The sequence below is a fragment of the Pelecanus crispus genome, chromosome 8 (assembly GCF_030463565.1).
Source record: "Pelecanus crispus isolate bPelCri1 chromosome 8, bPelCri1.pri, whole genome shotgun sequence".
NCBI classification, from domain to species: Eukaryota; Metazoa; Chordata; class Aves; order Pelecaniformes; family Pelecanidae; genus Pelecanus; species Pelecanus crispus.
This window is the reverse complement of record NC_134650.1, coordinates 20,622,035-20,649,772: the sequence shown is the minus strand read 5'-3', so window position 1 is coordinate 20,649,772 and position 27,738 is coordinate 20,622,035. Positions and strand designations below refer to the sequence as shown.

At 37.9% G+C, this 27,738-nt stretch overlaps 1 protein-coding gene across 4 annotated transcripts; it reads right to left on the bottom strand.

The window, feature by feature from the left end:
• Window positions 1–543: 543 nt before the first annotated feature.
• On the bottom strand, window positions 544–27,738 carry MATR3 (matrin 3). Of its 4 annotated transcripts, none has more exons than XM_075715892.1 (15): window positions 27,701–27,738; window positions 18,298–19,369; window positions 13,703–13,764; window positions 13,129–13,170; window positions 12,758–12,861; window positions 11,558–11,610; window positions 10,971–11,096; window positions 10,218–10,343; window positions 9,860–10,030; window positions 8,428–8,559; window positions 6,926–6,969; window positions 6,062–6,452; window positions 3,978–4,371; window positions 3,255–3,376; window positions 544–1,633 (listed from the first exon to the last, which is right to left on the bottom strand). In XM_075715892.1, the coding sequence occupies exons 2-15, from the start codon at window positions 19,186–19,188 to the stop codon at window positions 1,583–1,585; spliced, it is 2,709 nt and encodes a 902-aa protein (XP_075572007.1). In that variant the 5' UTR covers window positions 19,189–19,369; window positions 27,701–27,738; the 3' UTR covers window positions 544–1,582. The 4 variants fall into 4 exon arrangements, with proteins under 4 accessions (XP_075572007.1, XP_075572008.1, XP_075572011.1 ...); XM_075715893.1 differs by lacking the exon at window positions 27,701–27,738 and adding an exon at window positions 27,002–27,098; XM_075715896.1 differs by lacking the exon at window positions 18,298–19,369 and having other exon boundaries at window positions 545–1,633; window positions 27,701–27,729.

Genomic DNA, 27,738 nt, shown 5'->3' with positions numbered 1-27,738 from the left:
TCTGAAGTTATACTTAATTCTTGCACAAAAGGGCTTGCACACCTCCCCTTTTTGTGAGCATGCAACAGCAGAAAGTTACAAGTGGAAAGACAAGTTATCGAGGCTTTACTTCCACAAAACACACCATCTTGTGACCGCTAGGTGTATTTGCTTAAGTAAATTAACTTCATCAAGATTCAGCCTCCTACATTTGAAAACCCTTCTTAGCACTGAAGCCTCTCTGTTGGCAAGAGGCTCAGGTTGAAAGAATTGTCCCTAGTCATTTTTATCCATGTGAACGTGATGTGGCTTGAACTTCAGCTTTTATGAAAATACCATAAAACTCAAGAAATAAAACTGTCAGCAGAATATACCTACCAGTGTTTTAACAAGCAATATTTTGATTTGTTTGGAAACGAAAGAGGTTTTAGGAAAGAGAAAGAAAAGTTATGCAGTAAGCTGCTAAATCACAGGTGTTAAAACATGCAAATTTTTAAAAGAGAGCTGGAGCCTCAGTGTGGTATGAACACAGGAGTAAAAGAGTCAGTACACACATTGGTTAACATGCCCAAACATCTATAACAAATTACTGTTGCCTAGCTTTGTTTATTGGTAAATCACTTTAGTAACCTGAATTCACAAATAAGCAGTAAATAACAAAAACTACAGATAAACACAGGTTACACATGCAAATTCCTGTTCACATATCACATGTGCAGGTACATTAAGAGCACAGTTCTAAAGATTCTTGACAAAACCAGATTTTAACAAAAATGGTTTTAAAATGCAGGTATGAAAAAATTACATATGAAGAATATAAAGATACCTTTTTACATTTCAGGACTCAAATGCTGCTTTTGAATATACTAGAGATGTACGACAGCTACAAGATTCAAGTAAAAGCAGGAAGAGCTCAAGGAAATAATACTGCTCAGAGGAGAATGGGCATTTACTTTTCACTAAAAATACACAGAATAGCTGAATAGGAAAGTCTATCAAGAGCTTAGGAAAAAAAAATAACAAAGTTGTAAAGCTGACTAATCGCTAATTTTCCTATTTGCTATATAACAGCAGTGACATTAAAAGAAACTGCAATTCAACATTTAAAAATGCAACTTACATTTAAAGACTTTCCAAAAGTGAAATGCAATGACAGCCTTAACTCCAAATTAAATATCTGCTAGGCTCAGGCTGAAATATGGAATGTTCTAGATAAAATAAAAATACAGTGTTACTTTTTATTTTTTATTGAGAATGGAATTGAAAGACAATTTCTGAAGCTTGAAAATAGTAAATTTCAGTTAAATGAAGTTTTCTTCCCATAGATGAGCTTTCCACAAGGATGCAAGACTTTTTTCTTTAATAGCTTGAAGTGTCAAAACGAAAACTTGTTGCCATTCTCACATTAAGAACAAAATTTGTCATTAACTTAACTGCATATGCTTTTTGCTACAACATTTAACACATGAACAGACCTATAATGCCTACTGTATTTCACTAAAACAGAAAAGAATACAGTATTTCCATCTACTACTTGTACTGCTTTTAAAAAAGATTAACATTAAAAACAAAGCCACTGTTTTCCTTACATCCCTCCTTCCTTCTAAGCTTCCTTCTTTTGCCTGTGGTCTTCTGCCATTTTATCCAGAATTTTCTGTTAAAAGAAAGCAACCATATTTTGGATATATTTAAGAGTTTCTCACAGTCACAACATCAATAATAGAAACATAAATCCAATTTTCAAGTTGTAAAATCTGTGAATATTAACTGCAAAGGTCATAACTAACAAGACTGGCACTTCTCCATATACTGAAGTGGAGCTCCTCTGAAGCACCACATTATCATTATGTCACCAAACACACAGCTCACCACCAGTAAACACCAAATGGCAGCCTCTGCAAGTATTTACCTGTCCCTGCCGTTAATGCCTTCCCAACAGGCTGGCAAGCCAAGAGAAGTACTTTCCATTTTGTCATGCACTTGTGACAACAGTTGCGCCACTTACCTGGTCAGAATTTGCCATCTATAAAGCCAGGGAGAAAACATCTCCCCTCCCTAAAGAAGGGTTATTTTGGAAGTTTTGGGAATTTGTTATCACTTTGATGACATTTGCTAACAATATCAATTCATCTGTTTATTTACTTTTACTGCTCTCAAAGTGAACGAGACTCCCAGCTAAAGAAGTGCCTTGCCATTGTGAAACAAAACCTGCATTTCCCCCCCTTCCTTCCCTGATTCTAAAACCACACCAGTGTTACAAGGTCATTCAAGAGCAGCTCACTAGTCATTTGTGCCATGGAAAAAGCAAGTCACATCATGTTTCATTTAAGTAGATGATAAAGTTAATAAATTGGGATTATTTCCCCCACTTCCCCTTTTACATCAAGTCCCATAATCAGGTACCTCAATGGAAAAAAAAGAAAAAAAAGCTATGGGTGATGGATGAGGTGGGTTTTTTTCTTAATAGAAGATTCTGCATGGTAATTGATTTTCTGATCTACTCCTTGATAATGTTGTTTGCTTTGTGACATCTATATGTGCCATCTGCCTTCCAGGGCCCTATATTTGTTTAGGGTTCCCTATTATTGCACAGGAAAAAGCAAACCCTTTGAGTCTGAGATGCCACCTTCTTCTTTTCTATGGAAACCCCGGGATTTGTTTTCAGCTCAGTAATCAACTGGTATGAAATCAATTTATGTGAACACTACATTATTATTAGAATTTCATTTAGGATTTCCCTTCCTTGGAGGTGGTATTTAAAAGCAGCTCACAGTACACAAAGATGCAGCAGCAGCATTATCATTCATGCCATGCAATCATGTGATACCTAATCCAATTAGAAATTGTAAAACATGCTCACAAAATCAGAAGTTGCAAATAATGGCTTTTTTTAAAAAATATATAAAAACTTCAGCTTAAGCTCTGTTGACAGATTAAAAATACTCTCAAAGTGACAACTGGAAGGGATTTGAGTCATCTGTATTTACTCTGCACCACTACTTCTAAGCCTGGCCTTTACTCCAATTGGAATGCCCTCTTTAATCCAAATTTACAAAAAAAAAATATGCTGGAGCCCATCTTTAAAATGTGTATCCTGTGTATTATTTTCAAAAGATGAAGTTTTGGAGAGGTCTAGCTTGAGTTAAAAGTTATAGAATAAGCCAATTTCCACTGCCTGAAAGCTTTGGGTTTTTTTTTCCCTCAGTCCAGTCTCGTTCAGATCTATTCCCCAGGAAAGAATCACGCCATTTAAAATGAACAAGTTTTTGCCTTACCTTCAACTTTTGATAATGAGGAAGGCTGCTGCAATGGGTCTTTTTTGCAACATCTTCATTTGTGTAGAACAGGGAACACAATTTGCAATAAAACCCTGTTTTGGGTACCACATAATTCACACCTAGAGAAGTAAACACCACAGAATAAACTAAGAGATCTACTCTACATCATTTCTTTTAATGTCATATGTCATTTCAGCTAAATCTTAAAACCGTAATTCACTTTACATTAAAAGCTGCTTTATCTTTAAAAGCCCTTGTTTTAGTTTAGTCAAACCGGGGCCTAGTAATAACTAAGTATGTGCAGGCTTTTTTTTTTTTTTTAAATTTAAAATCAACCTTTCAGATTAAGGGCCCATTTTATCGGTTCCTTCAAAAGAACTAACAACGTTCCGTGATCAGTTTCTGAGTTCTGAGTATTTAGTATGAATCTAAACTATTACCACTACGTGATTTGTGCTATTAATTGAATTTGTGTTGCTACAATATACCTCTTCCAATTTAATTCCTGCCTAAGGAAAGTGTTATGGAGAACTGTATGAAAATAAGGGGGGAAAAAAAAAAAAACTAGGGTTAGGGGAGGAGAGGAAGGGTAGAAGAGTGGGAAGCCCTAAAATGAAAGGCTCAGAGGCAATGTGTTGCCAGAAATAAAAGGCAAATGAAATGAGAAATGCTACTGCAATGCAGAGAAACATATTTGAAAAGAAATGGAAACAGCCTTACCAACAGGAATGTTTGGCTGGTATGGCCCAATCCTAAATTCATCTGGAACAAGAGATTTCTCTTGGACATTCTTTGTTTCCTGTTCATCCTGGGTGTCTGTATTTTCATGGACATTTTTCTCAGTATCCTGTGCTGCTGTGGTATCAGAAGCTTCAACAGTTTCAGCCTTCGAATTCTCTTCGGTTTTGGTTCCATTTTCTAACGTTTCATTTTCCTGCTCTGGCTCCTCAATCTTGTCTACCTTGATTTCTGCCAAACTATCATCATTTTTGCCAGCAGATTTTACTGCCAAACCCGACTTGCGGAGTTTTTGATGATCCGAGTCTTCTTCATCACCAACCTCATCTAGAGTGACAAAACCTTCCATGCTCCGTGGAAAACCACCCACGTATCGCTGTTGAGAAAATGTTTTCCTTATGTCAGCTTATTCTTAAAATGTTTCCCTCAAACTGTCTTAAGTTTCAGAGAAGAAATACCTTCTCCAAATTCCCTGGAAAAATGCTCAAATTCTTCCTTCAAGACCTACCTCACTCATTCAAAGTGTTACTCAAGCATGCAGAAGTGTAACAAGCTCTTTTTAGATGTACTCCACTGTCCCTGAAATCAAGCATTCAATTTCAGAATAAATTTTGGTTTTTGCATCATGAGGGTCCACTGTTTTATCACATCAACATGTGATCTTCAACTTGAGAATTTCAGTATCTTTTTGCTCTATTCTTACTTTGAAAGTCCTTCTAACATGAGTATTTTAAGTGGAAGTCTTTTGGAATGCCCAAGTTTTGTTTCTATTTGAGACAGTCCCACAAGATCCTCCAATTCATGCCTGCACAAAAGGTAAAACCTTACCAGAACACCTCTGTGCCCACTAATAGTATGAAAGTTCATTAAAAAAGAAAAAAAAAAAAAAAGAGCTCTTTTTCAACCAGTGGAAAGCTTGAAGCTTCCCCATTAAAAAAAGGCAAACAAAAACCAACCCCAAAACCACCAACCACCAAAACTGTGGAGGTCTCTTAAAATCCAGCTTCATTAAAAGACAATGAATCTGTCTGAATTGTGATTTTTTTGGAAACAATCCTGCTGATATGGAGACATCAGTATTCCGCATGCTTAACAGCAATCATGAGTAGTACTGAAATAGCATTAGCTTTACATGTAGGTCTTCAAGGAAACAAGTTTGGGTTTTGAGGCAGTTTATCATAATGGATAACCACATAATAAGAAATAATCACTGCCATTTTCATTGGCAGCATTAATCCCAACACCATGTAACTAGCTTCCTGATAGAAGGATCCCCCCAAAAAATTAAAACCATGCACACTTCATTCAGTAAGAGTAAGGAACATGCCTTACTTTTATGCAAAAACATCATTCCAAGTCAGTAACATTATTAAAACTTTGCATGCTACTCCACATAACTGAGTATGATTTAAACAGGAAAAAAGCAGCCAGTGGGACATAAAAAAACCCGTAAGTGTGGGATCATCTGGTGAGAAAAAGGAAATTCACAGCAGGTAGCCTATGACTGAAGACACCTTGAAACTACTCCCACCCCCCTGCCCCAACTGGAAATGGGCCTTGGCTAACACAAATGGACTTGCCTGCCTTTCTGGCTGAACATGAAGAGTAGGTGTACATACAACTTTGTCCAAGTCTAGATCAGCCTCAAGTCCTAAATAAGTAATTTTTTGAATGTCATTGTTCTGCTCTGTGCTCAGAAAAGTAGCTAACGGTCTCATGAGAAACTGCTGAGGAGGAAATAGTACCTGATTGCTTAGCATTAGTCAAAAAAGGGGTGAAGAGAAAGGCAAGCAAAACCCCAGGAAGTGACATGGGTAGAAGCCCACAAGCTAACAGTTTCTGTCAAAACAGAAACAGTGATTTATAAATGATTCCATTTGCAAGTTGCATCCAACGGAATCTTCCATTTTCTTCACAGGAGCTTTAACACCTGTTTCTCTTCAGACAGGTGTGCCATGCATGTGTTTTAAAGACCCACAGAAACAGATCTGAAATAGAAGGTACTGTGCTGTGCTATTTAAGTTAGACAGGGTTTTCCACACTCAGGTACCTTGCTATATGATTACCTTTTTAAGCTTTTTCTTTGTTGCTGGATTGGCCACAACATTCCCCTCAGTTTTTACGGCCACATCATCAGCTGTGTCCTTTTTTTCTTCAGTAGTCACATCAGCTAAATTGGCAACATCTGCATCATCTCCCGCTGAGCTGCCACTTTCTAACAGTGCTGCTGCTTCCTCCTCATCCACTAGCAGCTCATCTTCAGATTCAAGGAGTAAGCTAGGCTCATCTTGGTCTGCCTGTTCACTACTTTTAGCGCCTGATGGCTCAGCAGCATCATCTTGTTTCTCCTCTTTCGCTTTATCTTCTACACTGCCACTTTCAGGTTTCTGAGTAGCATCTGTTTTAGACTTCTTATCACTTGGAGAATCTTTGCTGTCTGGAGAATATGTTCTCTTTCTGTAAAGAACAAAGAATACTTGCTTGCAAACCTGAAGAGAGCCCAGAAATGACTAAAAAAAAAAAAGTAGGTTATATTTTTCTAGACAAGCCTGAAAATGATTGTGTTGTAGTTCAGAAAATGGAAGGTTGAGGGAAACCTTGAAGTTTTGAATACCATTCTTCAAATATGCAAAAGGCTGCTGCAAGGAGGAACTGTCCTTACAAGACAGGACAACTGCTCGTGGGTTTAAACTGCAGGAAGGCAAGGCTAATTAAGGACTGGAAAAGATTTCTTGAGGAGCCTGAAGAGACTGTGAAATCTCCGTCATTAGAGGAAGAGGGCAGGTAGCATATTAGTTAATCTCAGGGCACAACAAACAACAAATTGGTCTCAGAGCTTGCCTGACTTCTTTTGTATCATTTCTATACTCTGCATAAGGTATTTTCATATTTCTTTTAAACCACATTATTCTTTAGCAATATGAAATTACCTAGTTTTATCCTTTTTCAGCAGTTCAACTCCTTTGTTTGGAATCTAAAATAAAATTAAAAACATTTGTAAGTCACAGTAGAGTATTATTTATACAACTGTTGCAGCATTAATTCACACCAGACAGCATAATCTAGCCAAGCACTTCCAATTATGTTAATACACAGGTACTCTTTTACCATGCCCACCTACCAACCAATTAATAAACTGCTATTATATTAGGACCATGCCAACCTAGAAATCCCATGTCTTTATTCACAGTAATTATCAGTTATTCAATAAAAAACAAACAGGATATCCTGCTCCAGAAAAATCATATACAATTCCTCTTTTGTTCATGAACTGATAGTGCGTGGTGCAGGCAATGGCACAAATCAGTCTTAAGCTATACTCTTCTCCCTATCATTAGGAGTGGGCTACATAGAAAGATTCTGAAGACTCAAAACACTTATCTAAGAGTTACTGAACAGGAAATTCCACTTGTATGGTAGTAACATGGAAAACTATTCAATGCATTGGTTAAGTGTTTGAATTTTCCACAAAGTGTTCATTTTTGGTGCCTGATCACATGCAACAGTAAGATTTCTTCATACTCCACAATGGAAAGCTGATGTATTTTATGAGACAGCTTGACAGTTCAGATTTCTCCTGCTTTTCTAGCTAGTGTCCTAGTCTGATGGAGAAAGTCTTATAATTGAAAGAGTATTAGCCTGGTGTTATGTAAAAAAAAAAAAAAACAAAAAAAACCAAAAAACAAAAGCGCTATCAGCCAACCCCTCCCTCCTTGATATGAGCTGCACATGCAAAGATGCAATTACACCATAAGTTTTGACAAAGCTTATTTTTAAAAAATAGATCATAAGACTACATCTATCCATCTAGGTAGTTGGGGTTAGTATCCACAACAGGGATCAAAAAGCCTTCTGGTGCTAAAGAAAAAGGGTTTTGGATGGCATCCAACACAGGAAACACATTCTGTTGTAATACTTCAAAGCTTAAAAACGAGTCCCTAGTAACATTTTGTCGTTGCTCTGTACACAGGAATAAGTGTACAACAAAACAGACAAACCAACCAGCAGCTGTGAAAAGAAAAGCCAAGAATTAAGCACACAATGTATGAGTACATAGTTCTGCCACCCAGCTTGATTCTACTCACTGATCGTTTTCGGGGGGTGGTGGGGGGGTGTGGGGGTGGGGAAAAGAACCCCCACATTACAGAAAGTTCTAAATGGAGAAATTTTCATTAAAATTTATACCAATTAGTCTAAAATCTGAATTCTAGTAGTTGTTTGGTTGTTGTTTAATCTGAAAGGAAAATCCTTTTACTTTGTTCTAGGCCTCGTAACACCACACTCATGATAAGTAACTGCACTTAAGTAGCCAGAAAATACTAAAGCAAATCCTACCATTTTACAAGCAGCATTGAATTCTCAGTAAGGTAGCTGTCTTCTACTTCATTTTACACCTTTAAACTACAATTAAAAAACTAAAATCACTACTTACCCTTAACACCAGTTTCTTGTATTTTTCAGATAAATCCACTTTCACACATCTGCCTTGGAACCAAAGCGCTTTGTTGGCACAATGCTCAACCATAGCTAAAGCATCCTCTCTGGTCTCCATCTCAATGAAAGCCTGGAAAGATTAAAACACACATTAAAAACAACTATGAAACACTTTTGCAGGCAAAGCTATTTAACTTAAAACACAGCATTTCCAAATGCTGAAACAAAATTATGAGGTTCAGCTATATATCAGTCCTCTCCAAACTAGCCTTACATTTTAAAATTTACCAAAGTACTCTATACACCCCAGCTTTTCAATTCAGTAGTATCTGTCTGATACCTTCTGTCCCACAGAAAGTTCTGAAATGGAACAGGCATTTAAGTAATGTGGGGGGAAAAAAAAAGGTCAACATAAAGTAAAATATGACTCCAAATAAAAAGCATCTGGACAATGAAACTCATTTATTTGGTGCTTAATTATCTGAGAATTCCAAGGTAGCCAAAACACTATCCCAGTATTTTATTTTTATTTTTTGAGAGAAGCCTGAAACAGAAAGGCAGCAGCTGCTGGTCTATAAGCCCTGCTTTTTGAGGTGTTCCTCCAAGAAACAAGCCTATGACACATTAAGTTTGCTGAACAAGCTTTTAAATACACATCTGGGCTAGAGTATCATTGGCAGACAGAAGAAAGCTGTTTCTGCATCCAACTTAGACAGCAAGGGATTTTATTTTTCCAGTGAAATAAGGTCAGGGAGGACTTCCTAGGGGTCGTACAATAGATTCTAGTAATTTTTGATTCCACAAGTATGGCATTAGGGGATTCAAGCACTCATCTCTCTGAAAAAGTGCTCGAATTGCCTATTTAACTCAAGGGAGCAACAAACTTGGACAGCAAAGCTGAAAAAAAATTAGAACTAAGTACTTTTTAACTCCTGTGTATTTACAGAAAACATGTACATGCACATCCAAAGCATTTTACTATATACATGCAACGCACCATCTTCAATCATTTTTTTTTAGAGTCACAGCAGGACTGCTTTTGGTTAGTTCTAAAGAATGAAAAATAAAGGGTAAATGACAGAATTATGTAACAGTGGAATATGTTAATGTTTCATAGGTAATTTTTTTCCAGCCTTAAAAAAAAGTTCCAAGACTCCTAGAAATCTGCATAACAAAAAAATTAAGCCTCAATGCTAAATATACCTTCTTCACAGCTGAGGCCTGTTCTTTTTTTTAAAGCAGCTCACATTACAGCAACATTTCACAGTAAGCTAGATAGCAAAACACCACCTACATAGTTCTCTAATAATTTCCATATCTATGCTAGAGCAGAAAGTCTACACATGCACCAATTAAAGGCATGTCATTTCTTCACAGTTAAAAACCTTAGTTTTAAGTCTTCACACATGTATGTTCCTATGGTCAGTTACCTGGCTTTTCATTCTCATGAGTATGTAGTTCTTAATTTTTCCATATGGTTCAGCCAGTTTGAGTACTGCGTTGTCAGAGTATCCTGAATGAGGTAAATTACTGAGGTGAATCACACGACCAAGTTCTGGTTTTGGCGGCTCAGTTTTTTGGTCAGGTTTACCCTCAGGTTTCTAAAATTAAAAAGGGAATGAAATTTTTAAAGTACATACTGCATAAAATACACATGGGTGACTCCCTTGATTAAGTTCACACAGCTGAGAAGTACATAAATTAAGAATAACTTAAATGCAATGGCCTCATAACATTCACTGCCCCAGATTAAAATAAGGCAATGTTAAAAAAGCAGAAGTGTTTTACCTTTATTCTTTTGTATTTCTGTGACAAGTGGACTCTGACTGGTTTACCAAATACCAGTGCGGGTGTTGTTGAATAGTATTCTACTGCAGCCTGGGCATCTTCAGTGGTTGACATTTCGATAAATGCCTGAAATCATGTAAGAACAAATTAAACACTACTCCTTCAAAAATCAGTATTTTTGTTTAAAATCTCAAGCTCTTCCTTGCTTTCCTGTAAAAACAGCTGCATCAAAAATGGAAATTGCCTTCTGGTTACAACATTAACTGACCTGCAGAACTTGGCATGAATTTCACATGCTTTATTTAGATGCACAAACAGAACTATTTGGTTTGTTTACATTCCACCTAGATTTGGATTCAGAACATTCAACTGCTTCCTGCTTTTTCTCTTCTATGATATTGGCTTTTTCCACATTTCAAAATATGACACCCTGTGTAATACAAACTTAAGATCAAGTAAGTTTTCAGAGAATATCAGAACAAGAACAATTTGCAAGCATAGTGTATTTTTGAGAAAGCTATGAACAACCAACAAGAAGGATTTTATAAACAGTATTTAAGTTAAAATGCAGCACTACAGCATTTCTGGAAAGAAACATACTAGTCAGTCTCCCTTTCACGCACCTGACCTTGGTGACACGTGTAATGTTGCTTGGTAGCTGAGCAAGTCCTTTTACAAAAATTAAGCTCACACAGTAAGCATACTGAAGTCACCAAGCAGTGCCAACAGCAGTACTAAAGGGCCTAATCTTACCTCATTGATTTTGTTTAGAATCAGGTGATTTGTAATTATTCCAAATGGTTCGACAAGCTGAAGCAGCTGATATCTCAAGTTCTTTCCCCTCTGGAAATCCATGATGTGAACAACTCTGCTTGTTTCCTGTGGAACAAAAAGCATGCATACACAACATGAAAATAAAATGTTTATCAGCTAACCTAAAAAGACAGTCTGTCAAGGTTCTGCTCTACTTCCTTTTTAAAATCTTCAGTAGTAACTAAAACGAGATACATACAGAAAAGACACAGAACCTCCAGGGATTTGCACAGAGGAAGATGCCTGCCGTGCCAAAGTTGCCCTTCTGTATGTTCATGTCCCACAGCTTCATCATAAGAGAATGTTTAAATAGGGTCTGTACAGTTTTGGAACAAATATTTTGTAGAGTCCTTGACACAACGAAACCCCAGTCTTATTCCAAAGCTTCAGTATTTCCACACAAATAAATCCTAAAATCTCACTTAAGATTTTTTTGAATGAATGGATTGTCTTTATGAAGGCAAACAAAAAAGCATTTTTGCAAAAACCTGTTTTTTAAAAAAACAAAACAGATTTTTAATACTAACCACTCTGCCCTTTTGCATGTGTCTTGGTCCTTGCATATTTCCATTTCCAGCTCCTTTAAGAAATTAAGAGAACAAACAAGCTTAGTTCAACCTGTAAGACTGCTATTAACATGTATCTCCTAAGAATTTGTAAAGAGACAAGTCACTTGTAATACACTAAACCAGAACGACATCATGTTTTAAAAACTAATTATTTCATTACAGTCTGAAAAGGCTGTTAATTTATTTCAGAGCTCTTGTAACTTGAGGTCCTCCTTCCTGATCATTGTGTTCAGTCCAACAGTAGAGAAAGAGCTGCCCTTACTGATGTGCAGAAATAGCACAGAATAAGTAAAGCCCGTTGAAAAAAAATCTCTCCTGTTTTAGAGTAAGATTTGCCATAGCAAGATGTCTCTGTACACAAAAAGATGCGAGATCTATCTAAAATACTCTTTTTACAATTGAGGGTTTAGGTGTAGAAAAAGACTCCTAGTTCTGGTTCTAAAGCAATGGCAATTCTATCACGATGCCCTTTTTACTAAGAAACACCTGAAAAAAGCCTTTCAGATAGTTTAGCTCTAGTCAAGTTTGAGATTTTTTGAAAAATTAACAGTATTATTTTAATGAAATTAAGTATGAATGCATCTATCATCTAAAAATTCCTTTAAAGTGTCTGAAACTTGTACTTTGTCAGGATAGCTAGGTAAATTAACTAGTTTTGCTTTTTAGTCACTCGAACTATTTAAAAGGTAGTAACAACTTCAAAGGAAGTAACAACTTCAGGCAAGAACCTGATTCTTAGCCTGCCTTCTTGTGAAGAAGGCTTGCATGATCTAGCTTCCTATTTCTCAGTTGCTATTCAAATCTATTTGTCAAATTAATTTGAAATTAATTAAGCAGGAAAAGCACTTAGGACATTGAATTCTTGCAAGTTTCACAGAAAAACCCACCAATGCGTAGCTAAATGGAAGACAATGCAAAAAACTTCTAGACAGGAAAAAAGAGACATCAGAGTTAAAAAGCCAGCCATAGTAACGTGGCTGGTAGTTAGCACATGGTGGAAAGGTGGAAGTGTGGGAACTAAGTACCAGTCTTCCATCGCTCAGAAAACTGAGTGTTTTGTTTTGTTGTTCTAAAACACCAGTAACAACTTAAAACAAGGAAAGAAAAAAAAAAAGCACAATCTTAAGTCTTGTAAAAGCAGGTGCCTGTTAATGTTACCTCTTGGCCCAACAGGAGGTCCTCCAAGGTGAAATGGAGGTGGTGGTGGTCCCAGAATTCCAGGTGCAGGGTTTGTGGATTGCTGCAACATAAAGGGATCACCCCTAGAAAGAGGGGGAAAACCACCTTAATTTTAAACAAAAAAAAAAAGGTGAAGTTTTCATTCTCAAAAAACCCCCCTAATTTCTGCAGAACACCCAAGGAGAAGTTAACTTTAGCTACTTCTACTGCTGCTCTTCAGCTAGTAGAAAACAAAGGGAGGTATCCATTTGAAGAAAAGGAGGTGTGTTGTTTCACATAACATGTTAAGAACATTCTCTGCTTCAAATAAAAAAAAAATTACAAATACTTCAAAATTCATTACTACTTACATTCCATGTCCTGAATCACTGTCAGGATTCCATTCTGGGTATCTTAAAAGAAAGAAACAAACAAAAACCAGTAAGAAAAATATCATCTCCTCTACCTCTGTAATCATTTTCATCCAAGCAGCCATACCTTTACACCTTAACACAGATAAACACACAGTAACACTGCTGACTACAAAACCACTACAAGAGACGTGAGCAGTATATATTGACAGAATAAAAGTGTTATTCTTAATGAGAAATTTCCTACAGTATATGTCACATCTGCCAATTTATAATACAACCTGCACACAGTTTGTTTTACAACACAAATTGAGAAGCTGGTGTGACTAGTAAAAAATTACAATAGTCTCAACTCCCAAGACCCAACGCTTTAAAACATTACATATAGGTCAGTATGATTCAAGGTATGAACTGAGATCCCTTTTTTGTCCTGAAGATGATCCGAGTTGCATGGTTTTATTCCCTACAAGGCACAGCACATTTTCTAAACCTGCTTTGTGCAACATAATTGACCATTGTTTAGATGTACATGCCCTCATGCCACAAGAATGTTTACTGTACTTCAAATTCATACATTTCAAGCAGCAGCTGACAACGTCGACTGTGAGTCGCTCCATTGATATGATGGTTCCACTCCTGCAGCAAAGTAAATAATTAAAAATTAACAGCCACATATGACAAGACATTTTTAACAAAATAATGTTGTATAGTGCAGTATCTTCTCTTCTAAGATGAAGTATCGAAGATACATACATAGATAATGAAATCTCTTTTTGTAGTGCTTTAAAGAGACACTGAAATTGGACCTACCTCTTAACTCCTAACCTGGGTGTAAAGGAGTCTGATGAAAAATGTCTTGCAATCTATGGGCTTGATCCTGCCTCAGAGGTGCAAAGCTTACCAGGGAATAAATGCTACAGTATACATGCGTACCATTGTGAATTCAACTTTTGGAACTGGACACAGATACTTTTTTTTTTCTTCAGTAATTTTAGAATTTCCTCCACTCTCTCTGCTTCATTCCTCAGACTTTTAAAGATTAATGTGAACTAAACACTCAAGTTTTCAGAACCATAAAGAAGCCAAGAAATTGCAAGGAATTCAGAAAGGAAAGACTAAAAGAAATGAAGTGCATAGCTAGGACAAACTACAAGTATACAGGCAACATATAAAAAAAAATATGACCATTTGCAGGGAATATCAAGGAAAAAAAGATCTAAATCCAGATGGTACAAAGGAGGAATAATGGAATTAAACCAAATCAGCTAGGTAAAATTCCTTCTGGTTCTGACTTTGGCACTAGAAAGGAATGAGGGCTTTCTACTTTTTCTCCGCAGATTTTTTTGATTACGAAGGGAGTTATTTATTTCAAGAGGAGAGAGGGCATGGGGACTCCTCCTTTATCGAAGTACAGAGTATCTGATCTCCATATCCTTACATTCTCACAAGTAACAGTACTAGTTTGTGCTATATTCACATTTGTAAAGTGACAGAACTTCTGAAGTTTCACCGCTGCACATCTATGAGCTACAGTCTGACTTCCACTTTGCTGCTCCTCAGTAAGCAAAGGGATCAGCAGAGACACAAGGGGCAAATTAGCTTTAGGTTCAGAGAGAAATGAAGGGGAGAGTAATTACAGGTGTTTGGGGGGCAGTTTAACAACCAAAGGTTTTATCGGCTACATTTTCAACTGTGAACGTGTACTGCATTGGCTGACTGTTTTATATGTCTCTTCTTACAGGTATATTTCTGCTCAGCACCCACAAATGATTTTTTTCCTAATCCCTCATCTTCCCTGATTTTTAGTTTCTGCCACACTATAGCCATCCTTCTAGATACAGTGAGACACTCCTGAGGCTTACTGTAGCATTTCCATATGCTAAATGCCCTCCTTGCACTTTCCACAAAGGAGAAAAACCCGGATCTAAAGTCTCCCATAAAGTAATATTGTTAAGCTACATTACAATATTACTCCATGATACACAGAATATAATGTGGAGCAAGATGAAACCTTCATTCATTTTATCAAGATGTAAAATGAGAGCACCACTTTTTCTTGTTAACTGCACAAGATGCAGGCTCTGCAATGATAAATTAATACGCTGGCAATTAGGATGAAAAAACCCACCAAAGACCCCAAAGAAACCTACTTATCTACAAAACATTCAATACTTAAAAACAAAGCTTCTTCAGTTTAAAACTTGTTAGCAAGTTTTAGTACTATACTACAGAAAACAGTACTTTAAACACTAAAAAACCCTCTAAATTTGGGTGCACAATCTGTAAAGCTTCGGTGGCTGATTCTGCTAGATATACCATGCTTTGAAGCTGTCTTAACATGTAATTTATATTATAAAATGAAATAGAAATTTATCTGCAAACTAGAGCCAAAGTTTGGGAAATCTAATTCTCATTATACTTCAAATGCTTTTAAATTGGCAAAAAAGGGAGATCTGAAATATAACTTAGGATTTTTTTTTCCCCAGGGAAAGTTTTCAGAACAACAATGGCTCATCTGCATTATTAACTTTTTATTAAATACAATTATTAATCTGGACTGCCCTTTGCTCCCTGCCTCTACCCAGTCTGAAGCGTCACTCCTCTGAGGTTTCAGGGCACAAGATATTTACAGACACTAATTAACATGAATGCCCAAAGTTAACATGGAGAAAATCTGAACTGAGTTTCTTAAAACCCAGATTACCTTTTGCCTCAATTGATGCAAGCAAGAGGACATGCTGTTCTTCAAAAATTAGGCCAAACTTAAGCACCTAATTTTAGATAGCCCTCTACTGGGGACACCGCCATGTTTTTCCTTTGAGATATATCACTGTTTCAAGTGTTTAACCTCCAAATTCATCTGCTCATGTTGCATCAGCCTTTTTCTTTGGCAGGGAAAACAATCCCTCCACATCTAACACCTCATTCCTTGATAAAGGGATCAGGATTGACAAAATGCCTAAAAAAACTGGGGCACAGTCTACCTTACAATTAGAAAGAAAACAAACTGGGTCTTAAAATATGTACACATCAAATTAAAGAAGCAATTAAGAACATTGCTAAAAAAGAAAAGCTGGCAGACTAGTCCTCTGTTTTAAGTTACACTGAGGGTGTTTAACCACTGGCTCGGGCTTAAAATACACATTGCTTTATCATAGGCTTTTTAAAAAAATCTTCTGTATTTTTATTTGGAGGTGGGGAAAATGAGATTTTGATACTGCAGTAGTAAGTTTACATTGTCCCAGCTAAGAAAAGCATTCCCTTTCTGCTTTCCATAAATTTCGGTTCAGATCAGATTACTTTAGAAGTTAAGTTCCACTTGATTCAGTTTTGTGGGATACACAAGGTAAGAAATTCTGTAACTGTTAGGTATGCAAAGCAGAGGAAAAAAGGAGAGAAAGAGAAAAATTCTTGCAGTGACATGATTTTTGAAATTAGAAACAAAGCCCAAACTTGAGCCATAAGAAACGGATGATCCAATCTCAAATATTTTATGGTGTACTAACAGTTTAACTCAAAGCATATTCCTAAAAAAAATGATGGTTCTACATGTTACAGAAGAAGTCAGCCACTGAAGTTGTGCTGTCAAAAGAATTCGGTATTTTTCATACCTGGAAAGATATTTCATGTTGGATATCCTTTCAACAGATCTTCACACCAAAGCAAACCAAGAACCATGAGGCTTTAAAATAAAGTACTAAAAAGAACCCTACTTACAGGATTACTGGTTGCCATCTTCAAGGGCCTCAGAAGTTTATGTTTTCAATCTAACCAAATGAAGTCCTTTTACAGAACTGAGCATGGCATCTAAAGTGTTAACACTTAAAACCTTTTATGAAAATAAACGTCAAATATAGGAGACAAGAAACCCGGATTACTGTGCTTATTTTATATAAAAAAATAATTAAAGCAACACAAGTTCATAAACTGTCAGATCAGCTGGAGTCATACAGCGTATGCTCTAAAACTGGTTTGATCATTTCCTTTCAGGGACAGAATAATTCTCATGTTTCAAAGAGATTAGATGTACAGAAGCAGCGCTTTTTGAGAGGTAACTGTAAAGAAATGGTTAGTAACAGCAATTCCACATTGTATCAATTTTACAGTAATAGCACGTATTACAGTTTCAATTGAAGGCCTTCAAGCTAATTAGCCACTAATTGTGACAAGAGGGCACTGTATTAGCCAATTAGCCAATTAAATTGCCTAGTATACTGAAAATCAGCAAGATGAGTAAAATTGGAAAAGCTGAAAGTGAGAAGGCTCTGAAAATAATGTCTGAATAAACAGGCCATTTTGAGTAACCTGCTACCTTTGCAGAGAGTTGACTACTCATGAATAAACTAAGAGGGAAGTCTCAGCATAACCGAATATACCCGAAGATCCACTCTACTGGCGAGCCAAGTAAAGAGCACTACTAGGAACACAGAGCAGGACACTGCAACAGCAGACTGATTGCTCGGAGCGTCTACAGGGATAGATGCAACATGTGACAATAAAAAGTGAGTCTGAAGTGTCTAAGAAAGTTGTGAAAAAGGAGAAAAATGACGACAAATTTCAGCCATAGTATGAGATAGAGTGTTAAAGTGAAATTAAAAAGGCAAGAATGAGCTAATCTAAAACGTGTTTTTTACTTTTGCAAATAAGTTCCAGGGCTCTACATTAACTCCTTCCCTTTGGACAGGGAAAAAGCAGAACTGTGCAAGAATGCATCTTAACTACATATAAATCAGCAATCAAGACAGATGTGGAGGAGAGCTGAAACTAGCTTCCTGAATAGCACAGTAGATACACTGCAAAAAAAAAAAAAAACAACACCCAAACCAACAAAAAATAAAAAAACCCACCCAAAAACTGCTTGAATGCCAGATGTTTGTGGTTAAGAGAACATGTAGATGTAAAATATAAATAAGATATCCCAGTAGATGATAGCTGTTTGACTTGAAGTTAAGCAATCTGGGCAAACAAAATACATTAATGTAAAGCCCTGGTTTACAGTGTTTGTTAACAATTACCTTTGTAAATAAACAAAGTGCCTTTTTCACTCTCAAACCAACTTTCAGATCATTTCAAAAGCAACCAGGCTATAGAAATAATTAAAGAAATAGGTAAAAACAGAACAGATACTACAACGTAAAAGAAAATAGAAGTATCTGGTGCATAACTCACCTTATTAGAATGAACTGGCATATCACATATAGAGCACAGATGGGGATAACCCTTCGGTAAGAATCCATGGAAGTCTTCAATATTGCTATTTGGAGGAGCACCTCTCTTTTTCTCAAAGAGAGATCTCTCGGGACCAGGACCACGACCCATTCTGTCATACTCACTGTCAAATTTATGATAGTTATGCGAAGTCTCACCATAAAAAGATTCATCCCTACACCTTTCTCCATCTCTTAATCTGTCATCTTCATAATCCATTCTGTCATAATAACCAGATTCTTGAGAACGACTTCCATGGTCATAGTCAACCACTGGGTTGAGACTAGGACCACGATCATCAAAGCTATCTCTTCTAAAATGCCTTTTTTCTTCCCAATCATCCCTAGGTACTCTGTACGGTGGTTCCCGTGTGGATGATCTGCCATCTCTACCATAACCTTCTTCAGCTCTCCTCCTTTTAAGTTGTAGAAGGATCTGAGGCAAGTTTTCAGGAGTAATCTTGTCCTCGGGATAGCGACTCAGTTCATCTAAGTCTCTAGCAGACAGACCAAAGCTGGCCAAAATGTTAGTGGCCTGGTCTGCATCTCCACGGTGCTGAGAAGACAAAGGGAGTGGACCTCTACTTCCAATGTTAAATATAGACTGCAAATTATGGGAAGAGGTACTACCAGAAGACAGTGCACTATGAGATCCTTGTTGGTTCAATGAAGAACTCATTCCAAGATTCATTAAGCTAGCAAGGCGTGCAGTACCCTGGTTCATCCTTCCAAGAGATGCTGGCATATTTAAAGACTGGGTAGCAGCAGCAAGAAGGCCTATTCCTGCAGAGAGGTCACGCCCATGACCTTGTGAATCCCTACTCAGAGATGACTGCTGGAATGACTTGGACATTGTAGAACTATAGCTTGTCTACTTTACGGATCAAAAAAAAATTGTTCTTTTTTTATAAGATGGCTGAAAAGAGAGCTCACACTAGAAAGCTAGGCAAACTTCACTTCAAAAATGGTAACGCCAAGAAAGAGGATCAATAATGACTGCAGATCTTCTTCAAGCTGAGAAACACCAGACAATTCTGTAGAAAAACAAGCAGTTTTAGTCATAAATCCCTTTAAACAGATGCAGTTTTAAACTTATGCATCATGTTGATCTAAAAACATTAAAGATCTCAATCTTACAAGGCTTTTATTACATAACTTAACAGATTCAAGAGGTACCCAGAACCTACATATATTATTTCAGATAAAAATACAGTCGTGTTTCCTATACATACTACTCCTCTTCTACAAAAAGCTACTTTCACACCGAAGACAAGTGAATTTCAGAAGTTTGGGATGTCTGAAAGCATCTAAAGTTTACTAGCATATAAGCCTTGATCTCTGGTTAATGGTTTTGTTTATATCCTACATTACTGTACTGTGTCTATGAGAAGACCACAAAAAACTTAAGCCCATAGAATCCAAGATGACTTTGGCATACAATACATATTTGAAAATGAAACCTATACCACCACAGAATAGGACGCAAGGAAGTTAAAAGTAACTGAAGTTTGGGCAAAAAGTTTCTGCTGTAAGATCTGGTAAATAAGACCAAACATAATATTCAATCTTTATGCAGTAAAATTCAAATTACCGATGTGAAGACAGATGTGAACAAGAAAAATAAGTTTTAAATTTTGCAGGAAGTAAACAAGACCTCTTGCTCAAATTGCAGTTATACGGATACAGCACTTAGGAAGTGATTCTTTACTCAGTTATACTGCAGCCATGACATCAGCCTGCACTCTCAGACCTCAAGCTAAACAAGGTCAGGCTTAGTACTGGGATGGGAGACCCAAGGAAAACCCTACTGCAGAAAGAGACACTAGGTGAGTCAGGAGATGGCACTACACCCCCAGCCAGCCCTGCAGGACAGCAGTGTCCGTGTCTCTTACCAGCATACTGCTTCTTCCTTGGTTCAGGTCTAACATTTTGATACCATGACCACATGTGGTAGTTAAAGATTCTAAAACAATACTCTTAAGAGATAGATATCTGCCTCGTGTAAAATACTAACCTCATATTTAAATATTTGGTTCAACTGCAGTTACTTCAAGTTTTAAGTAAACAGTGTATTAATATCCACAGTATAGTTTATGGTGCAATGGATATATTTCATAAAATGTTTTTGGTTGGTTTTTTGGGTTTTTTTTTTTGGTTTTTTTTTTAGTGCAGAGCAGAAATAAACTGTAATATGTCTCCCCATACTCTTTCAACCTTGGGATAGACACACAGAAATTAAAGCAATTCAACACACATGAAAACATTCCACCAGGAATACGCTGTTCTTGGGTTCCCGATGCGGTAAAGCCCTTTCAAATCTCTGCACAGCAGTTTGGCTTCTCCAGCACTGCCGCTCAGATGCACATAAAACACATAATCACTTGAAAAAGAAACAGGCACAAATTGCATAGCTCCAGATGAAATCGGCTTCTAAGAGAACAGGTACGTTTGGGGAGAAATGGAAAGGACAAAACAAAAGCAAGGATTTTTACTTGGAGACCAGTTCTGCAGAAGGCAATTTCTCTTGTACTGGAAACAGAAAAGGTCAAGGTTATGAGCATATCTCTATTCCAACTGCCTACTCAATCCAGAGCCCTCTTTCAACAGCACGTAAAGTTTGCGCTGCTTCAAAGTTGACAAGCACTTGTTTTTTCTTTCTCGGTAGCAGTGCGTTACAAAATTATGCATTTCTGTAGAAAAATAATGGATTCTATGAGAGATACATAAAGGACAATACCCACACAGAACTCCATCTTTGAAAAGTAACTGCTTTATACAGTTTGCTACGTATTCTGTTATCAGTACAGCTGAACTCCTATTTCAGCTATGCTTTTAAGATCCACACTCACTGGAGCCACTTAAAGCAAGCTTAATTGTGTAACATTTGATTAAGAATAAGAGATTGAGAAACATGGGGATGAAAAGAAGTTTAAAAGTATCTGAGGCGGAAGACAGAAAAGCACTGCAGAAAGCTTCAGAGGAAAACAGTAAATCAAGAATATAGGGAGAGCAGATGAGGCAAATTCTAAGTGAGATATCCAGGACAGGCTGACCACACTAAAGAACACCTGAATAGAAAGCATTTAAGAACTATATTGTAAAAAAACCCAAGACTCTCTTGAGTTCAAACATGAGAGAAACACTAATATTCACCTTGGGTACCATGTTTTATCTCACAGTAATCTTCAAAGTACTTTATGACAATTTTACGAGTTAATCCTTACTCCTTCCATTTTTACATATAAATTTCCTTCTAGTTCATTCACACACTTAAAGAATGGTTTGAAACTGAACTTACTAGGTTCTTCATGAAATCAAGATATTCCAGAGGGCTTTACAAACCAGACCCTGACAGTGATTCAGCAGACAGCCACATGGTCAGGAAAGGCACCGTGCATCCTGGTGTCAATGCAAGGATCTGCACTATTCAAGCTTTCACTAAATCAGGAAAGTTCTCCACTCTTCAAAAATACCCCTTCTGTTTGAACAGATGCTCACTAATCCTCTTGTCACAATTTTCAATTGGCAGTTCATTGTCTGCTGCTCTGGAGAGATTAGCAGAGAACAAAACCCATCACATCCCAGTCCGGCAGGGACCTGGGCTGCAGAGAACCTGATTACATGCCACGTTTCGACCCCCCCCACACACAGAGGTTTTACATAACCACGCTGTGCTGCTGCTGCAAACACCCATCGAAGAAAGAAGGGAAAAATAAAAACAGGAAAGATGGGGGGGGAGGAACGAGACAAAGAAAGAGGGACAATCTTATGAAAAAGCATGAAGTGGGACAGTAAGACAATTGTAGGATGAAGACAGAATAAACGTTAGCAGTTGGTGTGCTAGCCCTGCCTACACCTAGTTAGGTATTTGAGTGGGGTACTTACAAAAACTAAGTTTCTAAGTTACCCTCAAAAATCACTATTTATCACATCACTGTCACCTTGCAATTGCTGTTGTACTGTACTCCTAACCATCCCCGTTCTTTAAGCTCAGATGAATGCAACAAGAAAACAAGGTGGGGGAAGAGCTCTAAAAAAGTCATACCAAAGAACATTTAACTTCCACATGGTCAGGTTTAATATGTGATTCTAAGATAGCATTTCTTGCATTGATCATTTCTGAAAGATTTCATGTCAGTATCTGATAGAGACAGGTTCCCACGGACCCATGCCAGCTTTTAAGCGAGTGTGCCATCAACTGAGTCACAGCAACAAGATGAGTATGACCGAACAAAGCTGTCTGAAGATCCAGACATGATTTAGCTGAGTTCAAAGTGTTACGCTAATTGTTCTTCATGTAATTTCAGCTATACTGGGAACAGACAGGCTTTCAGATATACATTTTTAAGATCTTTAGACAGAAATTTGGCCATATTAAGATTTGAAAATATGTAATACAAAGCAATCTTGAAATAAGTTGAAAGTCAAAATGTTACTAGATTTCCAGACAAATGCAGACAATGAAAAAAACCATTTTATATCTACAAATTGCAAGAGTTTTCTGTAAAGGCAGACAACAAAAATAAGAAATTTGAAACCTACAGAACACACTGCTGCCAAATAAAGGCCAAAATTAGGCTAATTTTCGAACACTAGAGAAGGTTTTTCTTTTTGTGTAAAACTGATTATAAACTCTTTTCTATAAAACTTATAGAATTCTTGCTCTACATAAATATTAATTTTGTTCCTGAAAACAGTTTCCATTCAGTGAATTATTGGGATACATTGATCGTGCTGAACAGAGTAACCTTAGACTACCACCTTTTATGGAACACCAGTAGGCTGAAAATAATTCCCCAGCTCCCTATTCCTTCTACCACTCTCAGTTTTTTTTTTTTTAACCAGTGCATACATATTATAGCTTTAATATTAATCTTCTTCTTAGAACAACTCATCTTTTACCCATTCCTCTTCCACTATTTTTAGAAGTCTCAAAAATGAAGAGTAACTGTTTTCACTTTCTAGTCAGTTTCACTTTCACTTCAAAACCAAAATTACTCAAGACACATTGAATTTAATCAAACAAACTCAGTTATGGTAGAAACATAAAATAATCTGCAAGCTGAAAAACATACCCTCCGTTTGCAACAACACAAGGCTTTTGAAGACTGTACACCCTTGGGAAAAAAGTCTCAAAAGAAGTTTCACATCCACAATCCTTGCTCTTTGGATAAAAATCTACAGATTTTTCTTCTCCTCCCTTATGTGTTACACTCAGTGCAACAATCTATTATGCTATGGAAGAATTCATATGCTCCTTGGCAAAACTGTCTCCAACATATCATGGCAAAGAGATTATCAACAGAAGAGATTTGGAAGTTCAAGTGAAAAATTTAGACAGACAGCTCCCCATGCTGCTCCGAGAAACAATGGTAGTAAAAACAAGAACTTGCAAGGAAATTAGAAGCAGATGTTATCTAGCCACTGAATGACTGAGTGTAACGTATTTGAAGTCTATGGGATTACTTTAACTTGGACAATACAGAAATGGCCACTGTTTTTTCCAAAGGCAAAGGAGGAATTGTCTAGCAGCCTTAGAGAAAATGCAGATTATCACCCATTTCAAGTATCACCATTTCAGAGTGGTTATTTAATACTGCTGTTTCACATGCGAGAAACCAACTGATCTTCAAAGGTCATGACCTCAAAAATTTAAGCAGCACCTGGCACACTTGATGCATGTGCTTTTTTTGTGCGCAGATTAGACAATCTGTTTCAGGCCTTGCAGAACAACTGGAAGAGTTTAATTTCTTAGGATTATGTTCAGCTTCATCTCAGTGACTTGCTTGATCAGAGGGGCACATAATAATCTGAGATCTGAAGTTACTGTAACAGAGAATTGCTGCAGAACAGAGAAGTACTGCATACGAAAGATTTATTTATAAATGGGGAATTAAAATGACTAGTTTAGCAATTAAGAATCTTAAAAGAACTTACATAGTTTTCAACATTTGAATGCAGAAAAGAGCACTGTAAAAGATGATTTCCTATTTCTGCTCATTATATAATTTAATAAATTTAAGCATCCTTTTCGTAAAAAGTGCATGAAAACCAGTGCATTTATTCCTTTACAGACACAAGTGAAAAAGGGCCCAAGAAACAGTACAGAAAGAGTAGAGGAGGCAAAAAAAGTATATTTTTAGAAAGGGAAAATAAAAACAGCCAGGAACATAAAGAATAACTGCTGTCATGCGTACTGACCGCTCCATAAACATGATTACCTCTATGGCTTCCATGCACTCCTTTCTACTACTTGTAAGCCCACTCCTTGTCACTACCTTCAGAGCTCCAACTCCACAGTAAGATGGAGGCACATAGGCTCCAGAACCTACAAAAAGCTCCATAAAGCAATTAAGACTTGGTTCAACAGAAGGGGCCTGCCAAAAACAGAGTCACTGCAGAATGATGTAGGATCTTAGACTGGAAGCTCTGGTAATAATGACTGTATGTTCGTGCACTTGTCAAAGCGAGGAGACAATCACTATTCATTCACATCAGTTTTGGAGATGAATAGCCTCACAGGCACCAAAACTTTGATTAAAAAAAAAAATAAAAATAATCACAGAACATACCACGACTATTTTTTAGAAATAAACAGGTCATATACATAGTGATCCAAAGACAGACCATATTAGAGAGTTAATCAGTATAACAGAGAACCAATTTCACTTTTTTAAAAAAAAAAAAAACCAAACCAAAACAGAACACTTCTGTATTCTGATTTGGTAAGTGATTAAAAAGCTTTCTGACTAATCAGTGAATCTAAGTCTGCCTCCAGGCATTTCCAGAGCTGGGATAAAATCACATTCTTTCCCAGCTGAAGTCTTGCATGAGGTTGTAGAGATGTATTCTAGCTGCAGAGAAGAATCAAGGAACTGTTTGACTGTTTTAGTGCTCAAAACAAAAACTTTCTTGTTTAAGTTATGACTACACAATATGGTACTTATACACTTGCAAAACTAAATTAGTTCAGAAATACTATCAGGTATTTGCTTTTGTTTTCAAGACTCATTGATTAGAGCACTGAGGAAGAATGCCAGCACCACTGAGGCTATAAAAATACACTCATAAGTTAACAAATAAACTGAATGGAAATAATTTCTTTGCAGCTTTCCCTACAACAGCTTCTCCCCCAGATTTGCTGAGCTACCCAGAACACTGTCAAGTATTAGATTACAAAATATCTTTGTATTCACCAAAACTCTCAGCAGGGATATGTGCAAGTCACAGACAAGTGTTGTACACAATACGTACTTCTTTATCTCACACCAAATTAATGAGCATTTTCATTTAAGTGTAGTCCTGAATAAACCAGGTGGCATTCATATTTCAGTTGCATGGATCATAATACCCTGGATCCTTAATTTAGGTTGGAGCCTCAAAGACTGACTCTTCTTCCCTCCTCCTTGGTTTTCAGTTTTTACTTTTAGGAACGTGGCTATTCACATTTTAAGGATGCAGTTTGGAATTTCTCTTAGTCTTCCCATCATTTAGCGGTGGGATATATGTAACACCTAGATATGTGCAAAACACTGGAAACTGAAGATTTCAATACACAGTAACTTCAGATAGATTCTCTAAACCAAACATACAAAAAAGGCTTGTGACATTGCAAGCCTCACCAGAATCATTAGGAAATGATCAAAACTCTTGAATTTGCTGTTCAGATTTCATCTTCTTACCTAGTGCACAATGTAAAAGTACGGATATCGGGTTACCACTGAACAAACACCTGGACAAGGCTCAAGTGCCAGTATCCTCACTCAAACTTAATTATTCCATGTAATTCAGTAATGAATCATTTTGTGTATTTTTTGATTAAATTCAAGACAGAAGTTCAGTGATTTCTCAGTAGTACATTAAAAATCTTAGTATATGTTTCACTACATTTTGAAAAAATAGTGTATGATTTTAACTTTATTAAAGTTTTCAATGTATTAACATGTTTCAAAATTCAGGAAGATTAAACCACTGGATCAAGAGATTCTTTATAAAGAAGCATCAGAAAACACTCCCTTTTCCTCTTCTGAGGCACAAAAACTACACAGACTGCTCTAAGAGACTTAGGTTTTCAACAAGAGTTGCTCTGTACTTATCTTACTCTAGGAAGTCAGGACCACCTACTCCACTGATAGTTCAAAAAACCTGAAGAATTCAAAGCTGAGTGAAAAGAATAAAGACCATTCAATTGTTTAAAACAGTATCAGATACTTTTTTCCCAAAGGTATGCTTCGTGGAAAGGAAAAAAGCCACATGTTTGAAAGAAGGATTTTTCAGCTTTCTTTCTACAGCATAAATGCTTCATTTATTGGAACAAAGTAGTTCTTCAGGTTCCCAGAAAGTTCTTTTTAACTTTTGCTTATTTTCAGCATAGGTGAACTTTAGATCTCATTAATTTGACTCTGGAAACAAAATATGTATATAAAAAACACAGTAGGTTATTATTCCACCACAGCAGAGAAAGAAGAAGAAAATCCCTGCAGCATGATTTGCAACCACAGCCTAAATTATATGAAAGTGAAACTGAGTGGAGAGAGTGGAGTCAAACGGTGCTTCCACTGTCAGTATTGTTAATGCTCAAGTCATTAATTCGTAATCCCAGATAAACATCAAAACCAGCAGTTTTTGAGACTAACGGCCTTCAGAGACGCTAAGAAGGCACGCACGTTATTCACACGCTGTTTTGCTTCCGAGTGGACGTTTTTGGGGGCCGGGGAGGAAAGATGCCGACTCTGGGACCTCAAACTGGAGCCAGAAGCGCTAGCAGGGACGAAGCGTGCTTTTAGCTGGGGTCACCCCTGAAAACACGTGTTACGTGCCGAAACACCGAGGAGCCAAGAAGAAGCCTCTCTCCCTGCCCTCAGCAAGCGCCGGGCAGTGCCCACGGGGCGGCCAGTGGAGGGGGCACCCGGCCCGCCCCTACCCCGCAGCGCGGGGAGGACGGCACGGCGCGGCGCAGGCCGTGCAGGCCGCGCACCGCCGCCGGAGCCGGCCCTTCCCGGCGCAGCAAGGGGAGTCGCGGGGCGCCGGCGGCCCGGGCCGCGGGGCTTTGTTCGGGGCCGCCGGAGGCCGCGCGGCGCGGCCCGGCCGCAGTACTGCCAGGCGGCGGGCGGGGGCGCCGGCGGCAGCGAGCGGCCCGTGGGGCAGCGGCGGGGCCGCGGCACCGACCGTGCCGGGCCCGCCGCTCCCGCATGCGCGCTGCGGCTGCCGCCGCGCGCCAGCCCCGCTCCCCCCGCCCGCGGCCGTTCCTAACGGACGCTCCCCCCCCCCCCCCCTTTCTTCCCCACCCCCTCGCGGAGCGGCGGCCGCCGACGCCGGTTCCTAACATGGCGGCGGGCCGGGGGCGGCCGCAGCGCCGCGCCTACCTGCGGGCCGGGGGCGGCGGGAAGGGAGCGCGGCGGCG